Source organism: Castanea sativa, chromosome 1, assembly GCF_040712315.1.
Source record: "Castanea sativa cultivar Marrone di Chiusa Pesio chromosome 1, ASM4071231v1".
In the NCBI taxonomy this organism is placed as follows: domain Eukaryota; kingdom Viridiplantae; phylum Streptophyta; class Magnoliopsida; order Fagales; family Fagaceae; genus Castanea; species Castanea sativa.
This window is the reverse complement of record NC_134013.1, coordinates 1,635,289-1,658,607: the sequence shown is the minus strand read 5'-3', so window position 1 is coordinate 1,658,607 and position 23,319 is coordinate 1,635,289. Positions and strand designations below refer to the sequence as shown.

The 23,319-nt window shown below is 33.0% G+C and overlaps 1 protein-coding gene across 2 annotated transcripts; it reads right to left on the bottom strand.

The window, feature by feature from the left end:
- Positions 1 to 12,527: 12,527 nt before the first annotated feature.
- LOC142613296 (uncharacterized) lies at positions 12,528 to 22,552 on the bottom strand. Of its 2 annotated transcripts, none has more exons than XM_075785598.1 (8): positions 22,324 to 22,552; positions 22,153 to 22,226; positions 21,871 to 22,041; positions 21,645 to 21,695; positions 20,660 to 21,039; positions 16,279 to 16,711; positions 13,055 to 13,132; positions 12,528 to 12,727 (listed from the first exon to the last, which is right to left on the bottom strand). In XM_075785598.1, exons 5-8 carry the CDS (start codon positions 21,025 to 21,027, stop codon positions 12,677 to 12,679), a joined length of 930 nt encoding a protein of 309 aa, XP_075641713.1. In that variant the 5' UTR covers positions 21,028 to 21,039; positions 21,645 to 21,695; positions 21,871 to 22,041; positions 22,153 to 22,226; positions 22,324 to 22,552; the 3' UTR covers positions 12,528 to 12,676. The 2 variants fall into 2 exon arrangements, with proteins under 2 accessions (XP_075641713.1, XP_075641704.1); XM_075785589.1 differs by having other exon boundaries at positions 22,144 to 22,224.
- Positions 22,553 to 23,319: the final 767 nt, after the last annotated feature.

Sequence of the window (23,319 nt, the reverse complement as noted above, 5' to 3'; positions counted from 1 at the left end):
TATAATCAAACAGATTAAATTATATATTGTATTTTAGAAGATATTCAAATAATACACGGTATTAGTTTACAATTTTTTTAATAACTAGCGTGTAATCTCATGCATATGTACGAATACAATTAAAAACAATTACAATTAAACGGTTAAATTATATATTTTAGAAGATGTTCAAATTATACACAATTAATTTAATTTTTATTTTAAACAAAAAAGAAAATATTATTCTTCTAAAAAATTAATAATAATAATAATAATAATAAGGAGAATACATGGAAAGTTTGAACTCGTCATCAAAATGATAAATTTTTTCAAATTTGTTTTATTATCATATTGAACAATTTTGGACTTTGGAGCTTATTCACAAATTAGTAAAATTACAAGTACTAAAATTTTTACCTCTTTATAAATCTATATAATAATTCTTCTAAAAAAATCTATACAATAATTAATGTCTTAACTATAGTTAAAATTTTATATTAAAGAGTTTGTTTACAAATTTATACAATTCAATATAAAATCTATATGGAAATATATCCATACACATACATGAAGATAAACATCTTCTTTTTTTTTTAGAAAGATATAAACATCTAAACTTATGAGCTATGAATACATTACTATGTTTGATCTTAATTCATTCAATAGCTGAGTTTAAACTAAACTTAAACTTAAATTATTTGTTAAATATACAAATATAAACCGAGTGAGATTTAGGTCCAGTACACTAGACTCGTTAAGATAGTGACACGTGTTATTATCCCAACGAGTCAAATTCAACTGAACACTAGACCCAAATTTTACCCATATAAAACAAATATTTTTTTTTCTTTCTTATTAAAATCTTTTCTTTAGAAAGTTCTTCTAAACATCTTGATTGATTTATAGTCATTTATTACAGGTGCTACCGGATGTGCCAAAAGTTTAAGAAGATAATAATTAAAAAAAAAAATTGAAACCACGTATTTGTATTGTACACGAAACGACGAACATTTATTATGTTCACGAACACGCGCACAAGAAAAGTAGTGGTAGAGAGACGTTAGAAATCAGAGTAGTGAAGGAACCAGCTGTCACAACTCAGAAGAATCGCCAGCCTGTAAACCGCTAAGCTACCCTTAACCTCTCTCCCTATATAAACGCTCCCAACAACAATTCCTTTTCCTCACCTACACACACATAAACAAAGTAACAAACCCAAACACTTTTCTCTCTCTCTCTCTCTCTGTCTCTCTCTCTCTCAATCAAAAACTCGAAACCCTAAACAGAGATTTTCGCTCATTCAGTCATTCATCAATGGCTCTCTCCAAGGCTTCGTTGATGGCTCACATGGCTCTCCTCTTCTTCACAGCTCTCTCTCTCATCGGAGCTGCTCGCGCTCAAGTCGAGGCTCCCGCGCCCAGCCCAACCTCCCCCGCCGCCGCCATCGCTCCGTCCGTCGCTTCCGCTCTCTTCGCCGCCGTCGCTGCTCTCGTCTTCGGATCTTCTCTCAGGATCTGAGGCGTTCGTTCGTTCGTGATCGTGATCGTGACGCGTCATTCGCTCATTGGTCGCGATGTTTATGAGTCGTCGTTTGGGTTTTTCTGCTTATATGTTTAGTTTGGTATGTTTTCGGGTTTTAATTTTCTTTATGTCTGTTTTTATTAGGGAGTGATATGGATATTATGTAGGTGAAGAGAGTTTGGTAGTGGTGCACAGACGGTAGAAAAATCTATATAATGCGTCGTGATGGATTTTATTTTGTCTATGGTTTGAGAGACGATTATTAACGTGTTATCATTTGTAGTAAATAATTTATTATTCTTCTTCCTCTTCTTATTTTAGATCTGAGATTTTTCTTTGTGTTTGTGTTTTTCTCGTTCTGTTATTAATTATGCGGTTCCTATTTTTTCACTCTTGCGGTTAAAAAAGTGTAAACGGTTTGTTCTATTTTTTTAGCTTAATTATTGTTTTATTTATTGAGTTAAGGTTGAATTAAGAAAAGTAGTTCTGAAAACTAATAAACGTTTTGGATATAAGAAAATTGTGTCTGGATTTTTGTGGTTTTAATATCAATGTAATTACAATTGTTCTATCTGAATATTAAAATTGATTGTGAGATTTTGTTTAAAATTTACCTTTGAAACCTATAATGAGTTAAATAACAAATATACTTTTTTTTTTAATAAAAAAGTAATTGGTAAATTGAAACCTCATCTTATAGTGATAGTTTCAATTTAAATTTAATGGTATCATTACTTTATTTAACTCTAAAATTTTTAAATTATACCAATTTAAACCTTCGAAATTTTAATTGATTGATCCTCAAAAAAAAAAAAAATTAATGGATTTGCCAATTCTTGAAAAGTTGGGATTTGAATTGATTTGAAACTAACAAAACTTTTGCAGCCTTTCTTAGGGGTGTTTGGTTTGTGATTTCAAACTAACCTTTTCAGTTTTTAATTAACATTTTTACTCCTAACATATTTTTACAAATATTTTCAAACAATCATTTTTAATTTTTAAATACATATACGAAACAGATCTTTCAACTTTTCTGTTATTAAATAATATTATACTCATTTCCATCGTTACCAAACGGTTTTAGTGTGTAATTTTTTTAAATTAAAAAATGTTGGGTGGGGTGGTTAATTTTGCCTTCCTGATTTGAATAATGAAAGCCTGGAATTTGTGAATATTGTGTTTGGGAGTATAGTATTGGGTTTCTATCACTTTCGTTCTGGACCAGATAGTGATGGGTTTTATGCTTGAGAATAAATTCAAACCAAAATCAACACTTTGTCACACTTGGGTCCTCGTTGTTAAGAACTTGACCAAATTTCTTAGTTCTTAAGTTAATTGTCTTTACGCTTATTTACAGATTTACCCCTGCACCTATTGCCAATTATTCAAGAGAATCACGTGTTCCTACCTTGTGGTGAATTTGAAACGGCTTTGTCTTTATAGAGTAGGACAAGGCATAATTAAAACTGCAACAAAAACTGAAACACATAATGGCACACCTAATGTATTTGGGTGTGTCATTGTCACCCCATGTACTAAGCGATAAATCTGAATAAAGATGTTTTCATAGTTGTTTATGTATGCTATGTGAGAGGCAATTAGGCATTAAGGGTATGTTTAGATATCGGCAAGTAAAGCACGTTTTGCGCGATCAGTGTTTTTTTTGGTCAATAATAAGTGGTATTTAAACAGGCTCTAAGTAGTGATGCGGTGAGATTGGTAATAATCAAACAAATGTTAATGAGAAGTATGCAAAAAAAAAAAAAAATCATAATATATAAGTAAATAACTTTGAAGGAAAGGAAAAAGTTTACCAAAAAAAACTTTGAAGGAAAGTACTCTCTGTACCGAAATAGTCGAACCGTGAAAATGCATCAACCATGTGGTTGGTGGGTGCAAGAGAATAATAATGCATTGGTGCGCACTTCATACGGTTGGAGTGTGATTCTTTTTTGGGAGTGGTATATAATATAATATTAAAGTTGTTGCATTATTCTTTTCAAAATAATGCTGGAGAATTGTATTTATAATATTTTCATAATATAGAAGGGAATAAATTGTGTGATATTGGAGTAGTTCACTTTTTATATATGATTTGAAAGAATTTTATGATGTACCAAATTGTGTATTTTATGACGTACCAAATTTGTGTCACGGTATTTTAAATTAAGAAGGTTTGTCCGTGTCCAAACAATTGTTAATTCACACTATATACTATTTATGTGTTGGAATTCACAATGGATTCATAACATGAGTGGGAGTGGTGTGGAAAGCACCTTTAGGAACTATAAAAATAATACCACACTGACACCTAAGGCTAGAATATCTGTTGGTTCGTATTGAAAATTCCTATGCCAAAGTTCTGCAAAGGGTCAAAATGTGAGAAATTATTACGTACTTTTGGTATCATAAATTTGTAATTTCATTTTTTACATAAATAGTAGATCTTACTAAGTAATTTTATGGTAAAACTTATTATTTATATGAGAAGAAAAAGTACGTTAGTATGTAGTATCTGAGAGTAACTAATAATTAAAAAAAAAAGTGTTAGCTAATCCTATGTCCCCCCTCTAATTTCGCTTACCAGTACTGTTTTTCTCACCGTCCTTTTTGCTTTTGCTTTTGTTTGTACAATTGAAATGGGAACACATTTTTTAATGTTTCCTTACCTAGACAGAGTACTGATGACTGATCATAAAAGCTGGCTTAATTTGGGTTGAGTTTGATAATTGATTGCGTTCATTGCTTACCTAATTCTTGGTTATTGTGGGCTCCAGTTCGTGAATTGGTTAATAACTTAATACAATTATCATTAACAAAACGTTATTTCACTCACATCAATCAAGTAATCAAACCCCCCCCCCCCCAAATTTGAAATGGGAACACATTTTTTAATTACTTCAAATTTGAAAAAACTTGGCCCAAGAGCTTGACAATTTTAGTTTTTTTTTTTCTTTTTTTTTTTATGGGGGATATATAGCTACCCTCTCATAGCAAATCATGTGAGATTTAGGGGAGGTCTGTTAGGGTCAAATAGTTGGTTCAGTTGGAATTCCCTTTTAAGATTTAAAAATCAACTTTATAAGATGAGTTTTTACAAGGTGGTCTTCGAGAGAGTAAGCCAGAATTAAGGAACCCGATCCTTTGGTTTGTGTGGAACTATTGATGTTTCTTTTTCCCATAAATTTGTATTTTATTCAACCAAATGGGAAGTACATGCCTAAAAACCCCAAATGTGTACTTAACACAAACAGTACACTAATAGAAAACATTTGCACAATAGAAGGCAAAATAAAACATTATCTTTTATCAAAAACATGAAAAGAACTCAACATATGCTCTAACACAAAAGATCATTTGAAAGATAAGCTATAAATGGAGTAAGAAAGTTATATTTGTTTTTTGTTTTTGTGTTTTTTTGCTAAACAGTTATATTTGTTATTTGTGGTGTAAAAGAATGACACCTCTTTATATAGCTAAAGTGAGATGCAATACTATAAAAACTAAAGAGTCGTGTAACGCATTAAGTGTCTCAGATGAATAGTTACAAGCTAAGAAGGGATCACAACTATTATACACTTCTGTATAGCTTTCATGAAAGAATAAAATAAAAGTTTGTATATTAGCCTATTAGGTGATGTAGATAAGTAGTTATCTATACTTTTATAAGAGAATTTTTCTTTTTGAATTGCACTTTTATATGGTTTAAAAATACTCCTAACCCATACATTTAACAAGGAAAAAACTTGAAAACAACCCGGTAAAAATATATCTCCAATTCCACTTAAAATGCCTACAAAATAGAACACTTTCCTACTAATACATGTCTTCAAAATAAATTTATCCAAAATTTTTTTTTTTTAAAAAAAAAAAGGGAAGTTATGACACTATACTCAAAAACATAAAAATAAAAAGCCTCATCGCATGTACAAAACGCGTGTGATAAGGCTAACACAAGTATAAAGTTATCTCTTTACTATTTGTAAATATCGATAAAACTATCTCTTTACTATTTGTAAATATTCACGAAACTTCTCACATGCTTATCTTGTACATACTAGACAAAAAATTTAATCCTTATACAAGCCTTCTATATTCTAGACGAAATTCCTAGTCCTCCTACAAGTCATCATTCTACATGTCACGTGGTTAAGAACAATTCTATATATAGCACCGAATATGTTATACAGTGGCCTTGCTTTAGAATTGAAAACTTCAACCCTCTGTCTTTGATCACTTTCCCAATTAAGCTCGGCATGCAAACTGGCAATTTTTCTTTTTTTTTTTAGAAGAAGGCAATTTTTTTTCTAATCATATAATTGTTGGGAGTGGCATTCCACAATCTTCTACTGAAAATATAATTTTTTTTTTTTAAGGAAAAACAATCGTGAATCTCTATTTTCTGTTTTCACATAAAAAAAAAAAAAAAAAAAAAACTTAAAAACAATGTCTCCATTGTAACTAGTTATCAACTTATGTTCAATGGAATCTAATATATATATCCTTACGGCATCCATAAAACATGTGTGAAAAAACCTTTCTAACAATAATCAACATGAACGTAATAATAGATCACTCTTCCTCAGGCTTTTCCTATCGTCAAAAAGGTCTCTAACAGTCTAACCTACTATTAGTAAGTGCTACATATTCGAGCAAAGTGATACAACACATTTCCATCTAACTTCTTCAAAAAATGAAAGTTGATTAAGTTGAGGTAGTGAAATCATTCAAAAAACGAACTTTTAATGCTTAAGCCTGTTAGTTTATGATTACAAACATACGCTTTAAATAGTGTTCCAACAAGAAATTGATTTGGATTCTAGACTCTGCAATACATGGAGGTTTTTATATTTTTATACAAGGTATAAATTCTATTCTACTCTAATCTAAGTGTATATATGCATGTAAAGCTTCATCCTAGAGAATTGAACCCCGGCCATTATTCCTCATAAACATTTATACTTGTAAAATGATCATCGCGCCAAGGGTGCGCGGTGGTAGAATTATAAACATTGTGTACGAAAGTGTTGAACGTGGCATTAACTTCTTTGGAGTAACTTTCTTAATCTAAGGAGGACTTGATTATATAACCATGTCATTCTAGATTTACAAATAAATCTAGAGACAAAACTTTTCACAACAATAGGCGGTTTTATAATACAAATATTAAAGGCGTAAATGCACTTTTAGTCTCTATATTTTGGTTTTTTTTTTTTCTATTTTAGTTTTTACATTTTAATTTTACCACTTTTAGTTCCTAAATCAATTAACATGTATTTTGGTCCTTTCCATTAGCCTACTAACAAAAATTGCTTAGATGGCAAACTGAGTGCATTGCTAGCACATTAAATGCTGACGTGGCTAATTAAAAAATATAAAAAATTTTAATTAGCATTTAAAAAATGTCATGTCAGCTTCTAAAAAAAAATTATTAATCAATTTTAATGAAATTAAAAAAAGAAAAAAAATTAAATATAATAAAATACATTAATTTAGATCTAATTCACTTTGAACATGAACACACAAGAACACAATCACATATTTAAACATCAACACAAGAACATAAAGCACAACCCCAGAACCAAACACAAAAAACACAAACTCAAATTTAAACATTAACACAAGATTACAAACACAAAAAACACAATAACAGTAGATCTAAAAAATTTCCTTTCACAAACCCATATTATCCCTTTTCAAATTTAACAAAAATCCAAAAGAAATACAACAAACTCAACCTAGATAAAGAGAGAGTGAGATGAGAAAGTGAGGAGAGAGAGGGGTTTCGAATCTGCCTAGAAACCCACATGATGGTGCCAGCGCTGGCATCTTGCCACCTCACCATGCTCATCAACCTCACCCTCACACTCACATACACGCCTACCCTCACTGTAACACCCCACATAATTTTATTTAAAAATTTTCTTTGAAATATAATTGATGGACTATAGGTTTTTTTTTAATTATTACTGCAGCCCGCTACCCACTAAGCCCACTTCTTATAATACAAACTACAGGGTAGAGGAAGAGATAGTCAGGATTTTATCTAAGAGACTAAGAGGTGTTTTCTTTGGAGTTAGAGCACATACAATTGAAGAGACAATCAAATTGTTCAAGGTAAGATTTCTCACAATTAGGAACAAAAAAAAAATTAAAAGTTGTAAGGTTATTTAGAAATTTGATTTTGATCCTAAAATTTATATTCTAACGTTTAGATTTGCCGCTGGGTATCCACATTAGATGCTAGATTGTTCATTAGGATATATAAATAATTCTAGATTGAGCCATGGGATTTCACGAATTAATATTTTGGTTTAAGTCTTCCGTCGGATTGTACATATATATATATATATATATATATATATATATATATATATATATATATATATATATATATATAATGGATATAGAAGAAGTCAAAGATTTCGGCAAAACATTGCCTTTGGACCTTTCTTTGAGATTATGCTATGCCTTAAGGTTATATATTAGAGTTGAAATAGGCTTTTACGTTCTTTGGGTTTTATATATCTACATATATTAAATCCTAGGGTTACTACAACTTGTATTCTAGAGCAAAAATCAAGATTTTAAAGCTTAAATAACGTATAAGGGTTTATTTTTGTAGGGGCATATATCAAATCCTGAGTTTACAATATATTGGTTACTGCCTCTAAGGTTTGATAAATTCAAGGAAACATTTTGGGCAAAGATTCCTTACATTGGTGTTATTAATAAGTTCAACAAAGTATAATCATAGTGAGTTAGTTGTATAGTTCTATAAGCTTTATGATTGTAGAGAATATTGAGTATATTTTCATGATTGATTATAGATCCTATTTAAGAGTGTCTTGAGGCTCTTTGGAGATTATTTTGGCTGGACTTTCAGAGTGATTCGAGTGCGGTAAGTAATTATGCACAATATGCACAAGTTTTATTCTTTAGGTTCTTAGAAGTTAAAAGATTTTCAAAGTTATATTTTTAAGCTTACATTTTTTAAAAGTTTATCAAAAAGCATTCTTACACTACTGAAAGAGAAATTTTAATTGGCTTTTAAATAATGTTTTAAAAGAAATTTCGAATTTTAAATAATGTTTTGAATGTCCAAAACTCATTTAAAAGATGATTTTTAACTAAACTTGATGATGCAAAGAAGATCAGTAGGCTGGATGTTTCGGACTTGAAAGGACCACTTGCTCTCACTGTAGCCTGAAGAAAAAGGAAAAGCAAATCAAAGGTGACCGGGGCTACCGGCCAAAAATCCTCTGATGGCAAAGTCAGTTTTTCTCTCTATATTTTTGGAGTTCCAACTTTTTTGGAGTAAAATCCACATACCTTTGCCTTGTCTGAATCAGTCTTTATATAGTGCCTTCATAGACGGTTATCGAAATTGGAACCTCCCCTGGATTCAAGGAGGCGCAAGGGTCAAATGTAACTCCCATAACCGTTTAGGAGTTATTTCTTCTATTTCACAATGGATACTTGACAGTTATGCGTGGGATAAGGAATTATCACATTATATTCGGAGATTTTCCTAAGTATGATACTTTCGTCCTGGAATTCCTTAGTTGAGTATACTTTGGCACTTGCGCAGGGGCTGTCTCGTCTGACAGACAAACTCCTTTAAGACGAGGTTGTCCGCGCTCTGGACGAGCGCCTATTCCCTGGTGGAGCGCCTATTCTCTGGTGGAGCGCCTATTCTCTGGTGGTGCTTATCTCGTCCACAACTCTTCTTGCTTGGACGAGATAGTTGCAGGTAGGTTCTAGAGGGTGTTTACAATTCCAGCCGGGTTACGGACGACTTTTATGGACGACTTGGAGATAGGCAAAATTAGTACCCTATCAAAACTATTTTCTAAAAATAATTGAGTTTCAAAGTAAGTTTTCTAAAAAGATTTTTGTTCTTTAAATTGTTTCAAACCAAGTGATTTCGAAATCATATTCTTGTTTTTCAAACGGTATTTAAGACGTTCCTTTCAACAAACTGGATTTTCAAACTTACTCAAGAATTGTAAAAATATTTATATAAACTCTTCAGTTCTTATTCGTTCCCTAAGAGAGTCAAGCATCTTTTGATTTATGTTTCAATTTGATATTGTGATATTCAATATGTCTTTATTGTTGGAACAATTGTTAATATTGAGAAATTTGTTATATATTGTATAAACTTTATTGTTTGTGATATGTGACTCAATATGAGTGTTTTTAGAATTGATCAGATATATGTGTAAATCCGCTCACAGGATTGTATGTGAGAATATGTGTTGATCCCTCACCAGCAGGGGTTAGATGTTGGTATCTGCTCACAGGATTGTATGTGAGAATATGTGACACTGTGCTCTGATCAATTATTTGTATGTGTTTCCAAAAGACTTTAAGATTTGATTATATGTGTATTAAGTGATTCTTTACATGTTTTGAAAACTATATTGGATATTTTGAGTGAAATTGTGAAATCAAACTCGTGCTTTGTTTGACTCTATTCCGTTGTGTATTCTGTATAATTACTTACTAGATGTGTGGCTCACCCCCATCAATTAATATTTTCAGATTAAAGTGTAGTTGGGAATTAGAACCCTTTGATCGCTTTGTAAGGTGCAAGGTAGAGCGTATAAGTTGTAGGCGACTTCAGTATTACTTGAAGACTCATAGAATTTTAGTTACCTTTGTTTTGGTAATTCACGTTTTATATAGTGGAGATTGTTTCCAATTTGTGGAATTTTGAAAGGATTATTAGTTATTTTTACATTTCCGCTTTAGACTTCACAGTATTTTGGAGATTATTATAAATTGTGGATTTTAATTATTGTAAGAGATTTATCAGTAGCATTGTTTATTTGGAGATTTATGGAACTATGTTTAAATAAATTATTTTATTGAGTTAGGTAAGGTTAGCAATATAGTCATACATCTAAATTCATGTTTCATGGATTTGGGTCTTGACACTCACTACTAGCACCAGCAAATGATTCTCGGCGATAGCAGTGGCGACGACGAAGACCATGAAGTCGAAGTCGAAGTTGAGTTTGAGTTTGTGTATGAGTTTCAAATCTGAGAAAACTCAAAACTAAAAAAAAAAAAAAGATGTCATTTGCACCAAAAAGACGACCACTAAGCTGGTCAGACCTGTGGCTCAAAAACACTAAGCCTCTTAAGCATGTTATCTTCACCATGCAACTCCAATCTCTCTCTTCTCCTATCACTCCCACCACTAAAAACAACAACAAAAACACCAAATTTCCCAAAATCCCCAAATCCCCATTTCCAATTTCCCCAAATTCCCAAACCCTAATTTCAATTACTCGAAATCCAAGTCCGACCTGACCCAGAAACTCTCTAACCAAACCCTGCTCCAAATTCTCTCCAAACTCCCAGATTCCAATCACAACTCAATCTCCCTTGTTTGCAAGCGCTGGCTTAACCTCCAAAGCCATTTAGTTCGAACTCTAAAGCTCTTATCTTAGCACTTTCTCGAATCGGGTCGGTTGGTTTTTCGGTTCCCAAATCTGACCCATGTGGATTTGGTATTTGGGTGTTTCTTCTCTCCTCGGATTTCTAGGATTTTATTGACGAATTGGGTGTTTTCGATGCATTTGGGATATGGGTTTTTGGCAAAATGGAATGAGCTTTGTGAGGATAGTTTGTTTCCTGTGGAGGATAGATTGTTTGTGATCTTGTGGTAATATTTAAATTTGAGTTTGTGTTTATTGTGTTTGGTTCTGGGTTTGTGCTTTATGTGATTGTGTTGATGTTTAAATTTGTAATTGTGTTCTTGTTTAAAGTGAATTAGAGATGTATTTTATTGTTTTTAATTTTGTTTTTTCTTTTTTAATTTCGTTAAAATTGATTAATAAATTTTTTATATATTTAAAAGCTGACATGACATTTTTTTTAATGCTAATTAAATTTTTTTTATTTTTAATTGGTCACGTCAATATTTAATGTGTCAGCAATGTACTCAGTTTGCCACCTAAGCAATTTCCGTTAGTGGGCTAAAGGAAAGGACTAAAATGAAATGCGTTAATTGATTTAGGGACTAAAAGTGGTAAAATTAAAATGTAGGAACTAAAATGAAAAAAAGTCAAAATATAGTGACTAAAAATATATTTACCCCAATATTAAATTACAATTTATACACTTATAATTTGAGGTCATTTTGATTTTGTTCCTTAAAGTTTCATATATATATTCCCTCCATGGCCATTAATGAAGTGGTGGTTAAGCATATTCATTAAAAAAAAAAAAAAAAAAATTTAAGATGACCTTCTATTATTGTTTTGTTGCTGATAAATGGCGTTAGTTGTAGATACTTTTGAAACCGATTCTTTAACACAGTTTAATCTCCACCATTTTTTTCATGACCACCATGGTGACATATTTTAATTGTTGCAAATAAAAGTGATTTTAGTTACAGGTTCATATGAAAGTTACGTTGCTCTTACTCCCAACATTAATCCAAGGCATGTTTAGAACGAAAAGAGCCATCAGTGCCTAAAGCCTTTCCGCTATTAGATACAACATAGAGGTCTTTAAATCATCCTCCGAAGCAGGTGCGCAATGTATTAATCTTCCATTGAAAAAGTTGGTAGTTGAGTATAGCAGAAAGAATAAGGACTGGGATATCTTAAACAGAAATGGCTATTAAGTTCTCTTAAATTTGACAAGTCTATAGAAATGTTGAGCTATGATCTCCAAGTTCAACCGAAAGCTCTAGCTTTTGTTTGGAGAAGGCCCTCTCTGCATTCCTCAACATAAGTATGCGAAATTTGTCTCCCCCTTTAGATGTAAACATTATGACCAAGATCAACAGACTCTGGATGATGAAAAGTTAGGTCTGGTTTTTACAGTAAGACACTAAACTTACTAATTGGGTTTAGGCCTTTTGACTGATGAAATGTTGCCTTCAAGATCTAGGGCATATAAGCCTAAGCTGAGCAGTGTTTCAACTTTATCTTGGAGACAAATTAAGATATAGATTTTTTTTTTTTTTTTTTTTTTAACACTAAAAGGCTACAGATAAAAGAAAAAAATAACTGAAAATTTATCTTTTCATTCTTTCAATAAGTGAAATGTGATGCTGATCAACACAGTTCTAACATTTCTCACATTTTCCTCATCATCATTGAGCACTATATTTTCTTGCAATCCTACAATTTTCACTTTCCAAAGGGTTAGTCTTCTACTCAGAGTCAGATTCCATGTTGCCCATCGCCTTTAACCCTCTTGGTCTCTGCAATAGATACAAATAACTTAAGCACTCGCTTCTCAAAAAAAAGAAAAAAAGAAAAAAAAAGGGAACTTCATGCACTAGATTCAACATTTTCACTTAATAAACCTGTATAGAGCCCAGAGATATAGACCGTGATACATTTAACAGAGTTACCCCAGCCCACATTTGTGGTTTTTGCTTCAAAAGTTTATATTTGTTGCAATAAAGATAAGAAATATACTCTACCATTAGAAGTTTATATTAATTTTGGCTGCATAAGGCAGGCAGTCCGCACTATAAAGACAAGGGGAAGAAAAAAAATTTTAAGTTAGAAAGAGCAAAGTGTACCTTCTTGGATATCTTCTTCTCCCTGACCTCGTATCGTTCCAGGGTCAGATCACACAACCATGCTCCTGGGCTCACCAGCTGTGGAATAAATTACAGCAAAGAAAACATAGTCAGAAGCAGATCAATTTCTTATACCCAATCGTTAAAAAAACAAAGGAGGCAAATGACTTCTTCCACACACTTAGGACAACCAGTTTGAATGGAAATTTTTTACACAAGGCACCCTCATAATTAATTTTTTGTAATTATTTCTTCTTTTTTAATCAGAAATTGTATTAATAGCGTTCTAAGAAACATCGCAATTCGCAAATATAAATGCTTGAATATAATTTCTCTATTCACCATGTATGTTGTTTTTATATAAAATTTAGCTAGCAAAAAAGTAAAATGCTTCCTAAAAATTAAATTGAACCAAGAGTTGGGGATGGCGAAAATGTCACACGCCCAATCGGAGATGTTTTGCCTGCCTCACCTCACCCCGAGTATATATATATATACACACACACATAATTTAATCTTTTTTATACACATCCTGTTTATAATTTAATTTTTAATATATATTCTATTACCATCCCAAAACATTTTTCTCTCTATCTCAACACTCATAATGCAACTAATCCTCTTTTCTCACAACTCTATCTTATTACTATTGAAACCACCTCATGTCGGTTGACAAAACACCTCCACCCCATCCTAACTCGACCCACCGACGTAAACAAATCACACAAGATCCAATCTCACCCTACCTCCTTGCCATGCTTAAGTGCATGTACATAGTGGCCATCATGTGCCTTTTGCGCTTTGTCCACTGGCCAGTATGGTCCAAAGCTGGAAAACAATATGCAACTTCCACAATAATCAAAAGGCTGTTAGAGTGCCTAAAATACCCTTAATAATAGGAGATTTTACTATAAAAAAGTGACTCAAATAACTGTCCACTCAATGCCCTTTATGTCGGCACTTTATTTTGGGCCACAAGTGGCCCAGTCCTTGACCCAATAACCATAATTTCTATCCCCCACTGAAAAGTGCTGAACCGTACACTTGGTATTGTATGAACCGTCAATTTCAATAGGTTCCCCCATCATCTCCCATCCGGATTTCAAACCGGTTATTAAATTACAATAACTGACACGTGTAGGTGCCTCTCCCAATTAGAGAGTGCCTTTTGTATTCCTAAACACTTTTTTTTAATGAATACTTCATTAATTAAGAATTCAAAACCTAAATAACTATAATGTAATGTCAATTAAGCTACAATATTTAACCTAGTAAGCACCATTATCATTACAAGATTTAAAATTTTAGACAACATCCATTACATATTTCACAACCATTTATGTCTAGGAAAATGATATGATTGACTATGTCACGGCATGACATCGCTCCAAAGTAGTAACATATTTGGAGTTTAGTTGGCCAAGGAAAAAAAAAAAACTTTGTAGTGGCCCTAGTGGGGAATTTTGGGAATGGGCCCACTAAGCCTCGTGTTTAGACACTTGGACCCGACAAAGGCATAGCAAAAGCCGCTTGTCTAAAGCAAAATCACAATTCATTCAGAATCCATGATTTGCTTAGTATGCTTCTCCACATAATTTACACACAAAATAACATATTTTATTCAGATCTAACGGCTATGTTTACTCAGATGGGCACATAGATTGAAGTGGTACGAACCAAAATGTCCATGACAAGACAGGAGTACCAATAAGTATCACCATAAAAATAAACTTAACCAATATCTCTTGTTTTCTTTTTTCTTTTTTCTAGAAGAGCTTAACCCGTGTTTTAGAACTTTTTTAATCCATCCATTTCTTGACGAGGAATTAACATTTTTACCATTTCCTTTAATAAGTAAAGCTTCGTATCATCCTATCCAAAAAATAGATTCGTTTCATGGTAAAGATTAAAGAATTATTTTTCTTACTAATTAAAAAATACAAGTAATGCCATGTGACATAAACAACTTTAAATTAGTAAATATAGTATAAAACAATCTCTTTTCTCATGAAATTAATCACCTTAATTAAATTATCCGCTTTAGTCTCACGCGTGTGCTGAAACAAAATCTTTATCAATTCTTATCTTTCTTAGTTTTTGTTTTTAAAAAGAAAAAAAAAATAGTAGATGTGAAAAATATTAAAATATTCCTCATATAACAAAGCTCAAATTAGCATGATTCCGAAGCACCTGGTTCGGTCCCTACTCATTCACTCAAAGCGGTAACAAACATTAGGTCACTGTTAGTTACACATCCACGCCGTGACTGACACGTGTTTACCTTTTTTTCCAGCTTTCCCAATCAAAGAACAACAAAAGCGCAGCAGATCCAAACTTTAAAAAAGAAAAAGATTAAAAAAAAACCTACAGTACTAGCAGTTTAGTACTAACAAATAAAACAATTCTATCTGTACGGTCTAGCCACTCCTAGAAATTTTCCCGGACACGGGTTTAAAATTACAAATACACTATTCACCCACAAAAAAAAATGTTATATTCAAAGATTTCTAGAATGACAGGTTGTTCCTAGCAATTGTTGGTTAGCAAAAAATTGACTTCAATTACAACTAATAACAATTTATTATTTGTTGTGAAACAATTTTTACTATCTATAATTTGTTATAAAATTATTCAAATGATTTGTCGCGAAAGTAATACTTCTCGAAAATAAAAAATATATATAGTCCTACCTATAGAAACTAAAACTGTCACGGATATCCTATTTCTACTCCACGATTACTTAAAACTTTGCGTAGACTTGGACCGTTTCGTTTTCTAATATTTTTTTTACCAAAAGATTTGTTTTACTGATTTTCTAAATTGAAAATAGCAGGACATGGAAAATGCCAGATGAGCTAAAAAATATTATTAAACTTGGTAAAATTGGTCTATCCTTTGATGAATAAAACATCAAAACTAACTCCTCAGAAACCGTGTCCTATTCCCCAAAACCAACATAATAAAAAAGGTCGCTTGCAAGTTTGCAACCTCATGTTTGGTAAGAGTTTTTTTAAGCTAGTCAAGAGCATAATTTTTATTAAAAAAAAAAACCCTTATATTTTAAGTTTACAATAATCAAATTATTTGTTAAACACTTTTTTTTTATTTTAATTGGACTGTTTCAATAAACTACTGCCCCTAACGAATTGAACTCTCAATTTTTTATTTTGGTTGGAAAAAAATAAAATAAAATTTTAGAAGAGAAAAAAGAAAAAAGGGCTTACATTGAGGGTTCGCTGGATGAACTTGGCACGCTTTTTGGGTCTCTGAGGGAGCTTAGAGCCTTTAATAGCCATGAAATCCTCTTCTTTCTCTTTGTTGGTCAAAGCAATGACGAACTTTGGAGGCCACACAACACTTCCTGCACCCGCTACACCAGCGTCACCGCTACCCCCAGACGACGAGCCACCACCACCACCTTTCTTGCTATCGTGCGCGGTCTCGGACGAACCAGCAGCAGCCGCTGACTTATTATGATTATTGATATTATTCTCATTCTGGTGATGGTGATGGTGATGGTGGTGGCTATTGTGATTGGTGTGTGTTACTTTCTTATCGTGCGCACCCGCTCTGTCCGGTGAGGCAACAATTCCCCTCACAACTCCTCCGTTGCTTTGGCCTCCTCTCATAGCACTTGAAGTAATCTCAGCAGAGTTCCTAATACAACCCAAAAAATAATAAAAATATATGAATACCATATGGTAGAAATATATCATACAATAAATTTACCCAAAAAAAAATTAAATTATTATTTTTTTGGTAAAAATAAATTTTTTTTTGGAGTTGTTAAAGGGGAAATTACGAAATTAACCTTTGTGGGTGATCTAGATCGGTGGGTGGGTGTGTGAGTAGTAAGGAAAGGAGGGCTAGAATCTCGTCGTGTTTTGCGTACAAAATGGGGTGGGTTTTTTTTGTTGCGTCTTTGCTTTTAAAATGAAGGAGAGAGAGAGAGAGAGAGATGTTAATTTCGTTTTCTTTAATGAAAAGTTAAGATATTTGAGAGGGGAGTGTGTGTGAGAGAGATTTGAACAGCTGGTTTGATGGGAAAGTTTTGAGGCGTTGGATTAAGAGAATTGGCTTTTGGGTGTGTGTTAGGAACTAATAATAATATAGCTACGTGTTGAAAAGTGGAGTGGCATGTGGGGGTAGGGGTGGACCAGATTCCTAATCCGACATGTCATCGGACGGCTATGAATTGGCGTATCTCTGGCAGAAAAGTGTAATTTCCACCGTGCTGATACGACATATTGTTAGTAATAGAAAAAAATACGTTAATGTGACAGTTACTGTAATAAATTGTTAGTAATAGCTCTAAATAAGAATTAGTAAAAATTCCCGATCCCATGAAAGTTGTTACAAGATCTAGACAAAAGTCAGTAAAAATTTGGACAGGTCTTTTTATTTTTTTGTGAGGAGGCACTGTTGTTGGAGTGTTTGGGCAGAAAGGTATATTATGGATGAGATGCAGTGTGGGAAATGATCAGGTGTGGTGAAGAAGACATAGCGTTGTTACACATGTCACGGGCTAGGTGGAAATTCCAATGGCTTTTCGCTTTGACATATTCATAGATAATGTTTTTGCAACTTGCAAGTTAAACATTACTTTACTCCTTGTAGCTCTCCCATTCTGTGTTGACTAGTTGATCCTTACAAGTTTAAGTTTGGGAGGAGAATCATTAATGGAATATATGAATGGGATTTATATATTCTTTCAGTGTAGATAATATATGGTTGAGGATCCAAAGTCATATGTATATTGGGTTAGGAAGGAGGTGGTATTTTGTGTTACAGTTAGGCATATACAACATTCCTCTACCATTAGGTGTAACCCAAAATCCAATCATAGGAATATATATGATAGATGTTGTATCAACCATTACATAAAATAATACATTATTGTTTGGTAAGTAATATATATATACCTAACATAGAAAACAGAACAAATATGCTAATAATGATGACAGATTGCGAGGCAACATACTAGTGCCAATAATGCTAAATTGAAGTTAAAATAATCATTATATAAAAACAAACACCAAACTATTGCTCATAAAAACAGCAAAGCACAAGACCCTTAAACTCATCATCAGCCTTTGACTATATAATAAGAAAAATCAACAAATAATACAAGCTCATTGTCATTTAAAAACAAGAAAGAAAATGATAGACACCTCAAATTATCATAAACTCAAGCTTGAACACATGAAAAAAAAATTCAATTTTGTGAAGGATAGGAGACTAACAATGACTAGGACTTGTGAACGAAGTTTTCATCAATACCCAAAAGAGAAAAGAGAAAAGAGAAAAGAAAACAAATATATGTGAAATTGTCGGGTGACAATAAAAGCTCATCCTTATCCAGATTTAAAAAGCTGGGGCTCATACAAGCTCAAGGAAAGATAAATTAATCTTTGTTTAATTTTGGACCATTCAAATCATGACCATATACAATATTACTATTTTTTCTATAGCACATACTGCCATTTCAGGGTCAGCAACAATCTTCCCAAAAAAATATCATACTCTCATCATAAAAATATCTCTAAATTTTCAGCAAAAACATACAATATTACAACTTAACTTTTCTTCCAAGTTATTCATGAATCAGATTGTCACTTTTGTCAGTTTATCTAGACCTCAAGCAAAATTTACCACATGAAAAACCTACCTTAAACTGTTAAACATATTTAATTCCTAACAGGAAGAGGCCCCCTCATGCACTTACAATGAGCAAGTCTTTTGAACGATAAATCTTCACGCTCCTGACCATCCAAGCGGACAAAATAAGCAGTACGGTTATTCAGCCCAAATGTAACATTGAAGGTGAAATTTCAATGCAGCATTTAAGTCCATCTAACTCAAGATTTTGACAAAACTGACACATTTGAAGCTGATATTTCACATGTAAAATCTGTATAAGGTCACTCACCACAAACCAATTAGGCACAAGAAATTATTAGGTCCATGCGTGAGTCCCACTGATTGGTGTTAAAAGTGAGCTAGAGACTAAAGTATATTTCTACTTAAAAAAATAAATAAATAAAGCTTTAGAAAAGGTTGTAGATGAACAAAATAAAGTAAAAGTTAAACAAAATATTTTTTTTTTAGAGTTTTAACATAGCATTTGTTCTTAATAATAGTACTTTATCATCATATCAAGACATCAATTACTTTATTCAACCATCTAAACTTTATCAGTTAAAGTATCTTAAACCCACTCAACCAAAAAATTAGGGACAAACAAACAATAGCAATTTAACCCAACTTTACAATGTGTACGAAAAGTTATAAAACAAATTAATAGAATTAAAACAAGAATGGAAGATAAAAGTAAGTATTTGGCAATAATATCTCTTCTATTGTTTACTGTCCTTTGGGGATACGAGGGCCTAAAAGAAGATTTCAAATATCTTTAATTAGAGGAATCTACTTTGTGGCTTTATGTACCGCATATCTGAGGGTCCACATCCAACCACTCATTTCCTTTAAAATGTGCATTTTACAAAGTTCCAAGTAGAAAAATAGTGGGAGCCCACCATTCCACTTCTTTCATATCCGCCCATTTTTGCCAATCCAAAACAAGCCCATTAAAGTGTGAAAAAAGTATCTTTCTATATGAATTTTCAGAAATTGCAGCATAGTCACAGAGCACTGATCGGATAACAAGACTTTCATTTCACAGTAATATCACGTGACCTAATGGAATGAGTGTCACGTGCCATCAGAATACATCTTAGTATATCTTTTCATAGTTCTTATTATTATTTATTTTTCTCAAACATAAATGCACACACATTGCAATAAAGTTTTCTAAAATAAGACGCATTATGAGTTGATAAGACTGAAGTATTGTACGGCTTTTACCTTTGTACCTTAGAATTTAGATCCCTTATTATAATTAAATTAAATTCAAGGGACTTATTTGCTAATGCAGCAAAACTTTATCCACTTATTGACTAATGCAGTTCCTTATATATAGCTTCCAAAACTACATCGTTTTTTTTTTTTTTGAACAAAAAACTACATCTTTAAATTTACTTAAAAAAACTCAAATATAATACCTAAAAAAAGGACTATACCTTAATTTTTCCATTCAAAGAGCTTTCTAATGATGAAGGCAGTGTTTTTAGACAAAAAGACAACAACAAAAACAAAAATCAGCCACAAATTTAGAATAAACAACAAGAATATAAATCCTAGAAAGATTTGATTATTAAACGCAAATTAAAAGTGAAATCACGGACTAACCAAAAATAGGTTTAGAAAAACATTTAAAAGCACAGGGTAAAAAAAAAGGGTAAAAAAAAAATAGTTAAAAACTCGTGGCATACTATTTACTATTATTAAAAAAGCAATCGTATGATCCAGCAATCCACAACTATAAAAAGCGCGAAGCTGGCCCACGCGCCACTTATCTAGAAGTCAGAGACAGCCCAATCAACCACTTCCCCAACCACCCCAACCCACAAAAAAAAACCCAACGGCACAGCCAAATTTCCACGACTCAGCGTAGCGTGTCTCACACGCGCCGCTACTATAGCATAAAAATATGTGAGAGAGAGAGAGAGAGAGAGAGAGAGATTTTAAATCAAAGTGTGCGTGTACCTGAGAATTCGCTGAGGTGGCGGTGGGGGAGAAGAAGAGGGTCGGTGACGCAGATTCAAATACCCTTTATTACTGGGGTGACTATTCGACGAGTCTTTATCGGCTCGGACGACCCGGCGGTCCACGCGAACCGTGGTCCTGTGAACCGGTCCGGCCGAGTCGTGGTCCTTGTCCTTGACCTGGATTTTCATACACCTAAGCCGCTTGCGATTCCCCCACTGGAACCCGAAATCAGACGACGTCGTTGCCTGTTGCCTACTACTATCAATACTTGGTCTCAAAAACGACGACGTCGCTTCACCTCCTCCTCTAACGTTGTTGTTGTTGTTGTTGTTGGTGTTGTTCCTCGGCACAGAGTCTTTATCCATTTTTATACACAGCTGTCCCATCCATAGTTAAATTAGTAACTAAGGTTAACTTTCTATATAACCCAAAGGTTAACTTGTACTAATTTAGTAGTAATAAAAAGTGCGAAGATTAATAAGAAGCACCAAAAAGGCATAGCACAACAAAGCAAAGTTTGGATTTTGGATATACGGCTATTGGGGCTACCCACAAAAAAAAATGGAAACAAAGGAGAGAGATTGTGAATCATCGGACGGTCCAGATTTACGAAACAAAAAATCATGGTGGAGATTTTGCGTTTTGAGTATGATGGAACATCATTTGAAGGTTATGAGGATCTCAAAGATATGAAATTTTTTTCAGAAAAAAAAAAAAAAAAAAATTCATTTTCTTTTGCTCAGATTTCTCGGAAACCAAACAGAGGGTCGTTGTGTCAGAACTCAGAATTTGCATTTCACAATTCAAAAAACCGTGAAGTGAAATTTTCAAACGGAGAGCTTTTCTTTTTCTTTGAAGAAAATTCAAGGGAAGACAGACCAAAATCAACAACAAGAAGGAAAAAAAGTTGGGATTTTCATCGGAGAAACTGACTCAAATGCGCACCGATTATCGGAGAAAGTCATGGAATTGAACGCATTACCTGAAAATCTCACCGAATCACTATCTGAGAAACCCAGTAGTTTCCTATACCCTGCACAAAAACAAAGAACCAGCTGGAAAAAATTAGTGTTTGGTTACAGAGGTTCAATTTTCAAATCCGATTTGCCAGTGAAAGCCGCTAAGGAATTCAATTCCTAAGCTCAATTCACAAAACCAATACTTGAAATTTTTCTTGATCTTCGAATTTAGATACTAATTTCTCTCACCTGTATTTACTCAGATTTCAACAAAATGTTGACATTTCGGAGCGAAAATCTTCGATTTCCATGTAAGAATCTAATCTCTCCAACAGATAACTGCTCTTGAATTTTTTTCATACGACAAAACAAAAGTTTCAGATTCCTTAAAAAACAGCTCAAATCTCTCCGAAATGCAACCTGTGAAACACAAATCGAACACAAACAAATGTTGTTACTATCTCGGATGAGAAAATCGGACAAAAGGAAAAAAGAAATCAAACTCTGTTTCGAATTGGAAACCTCTTTAACTCTAAAATTCTTGTTTTCAATGAAAATTAACACAATCTTCTTCGCAATCAGCTACAGAAACCACGTTCTCAACTCTGTGAAACACAAATTTACACCAAAAATGAGTTATTATTTCGAAGATTATTTAGAAAGCAAAAGTTATAAAATCGAACTCTGTGCTCAATTACAAACCTCTCTCTCTCTCTCTCTCTCTCTCTCTCACTCTTTACGAGGTTCAGAATCCAGATCCTCAGCTTTTATAGTGTAGCTGTCGTAATTTTTCGTGTTTGGTTTCTAAGAAAGTAATTGAAAGAAAAAAGAGAGAGAAAATCACAGAGAGAGAACGAAACAAAGCTACACAGACAGAGCTTGTTGTTCTTGTTCTTGTTGTTGTTCTTGTTCTGATAAAAACGAATGGCTTTCTCTCTCTTTCTTTCTTTCAAAACTCAGTTTTTATACCCGTTTCTCTCACTCTCCGTCACGTTTCAACTGTCCAATCCTGACCGTCCATCAATAATCAGAGGGCCCTCGTTGCTTCTCTCATATAATCCGTCAACTCCGTCCGTCTAATCGTTTGAATCCCCTTACGGCGTTATTTGAATTAACGGAACCTTTTAACGCCGTCTGGTTCTCATGTATTAACAAATACAAATAGTAACAAATTCATTTTATTTATTTTATTAGTTCTCTCTTGCGAACCGGGTGTGATGAATGACTGGGATGAGGTGTGTGAGTGAAGATCTTCACCATAGTGTACTAACTATGGTTAACTATACTTAGTTTCTAAGTTCTAACCCATGTCTATATCACAAAAGTATTGAGAGACTATTTTATAGATCCGTTTATAAAGTAAAACTAAACAATTTAGATCTAAACTTATATGGATGGGTTTGGGTATGGGTCGGGTTAGAGGAATGTTAAGGTTTAAATTTTTAACCAAATCTCCTTTGACAAGTTGAAAAAAATTCTAAACCATCACCAATTGACCAATCTCTACCATCATCTGGCTAGTCTAAAATATAAGTAGTTTCTGCTTAATGAGTTACGTGAAGTTGTGTATGGCTTGAGTTGGAAGAAGGTTGAGGTTTAAACTTTTTACCAAATCTCCTTGGACAAGTTGAAAAAATTCTAAACCATCACCAATTGACCAATCTCTACAGTCTCCGAGTTAGTAGAAAGTTAGTTTTT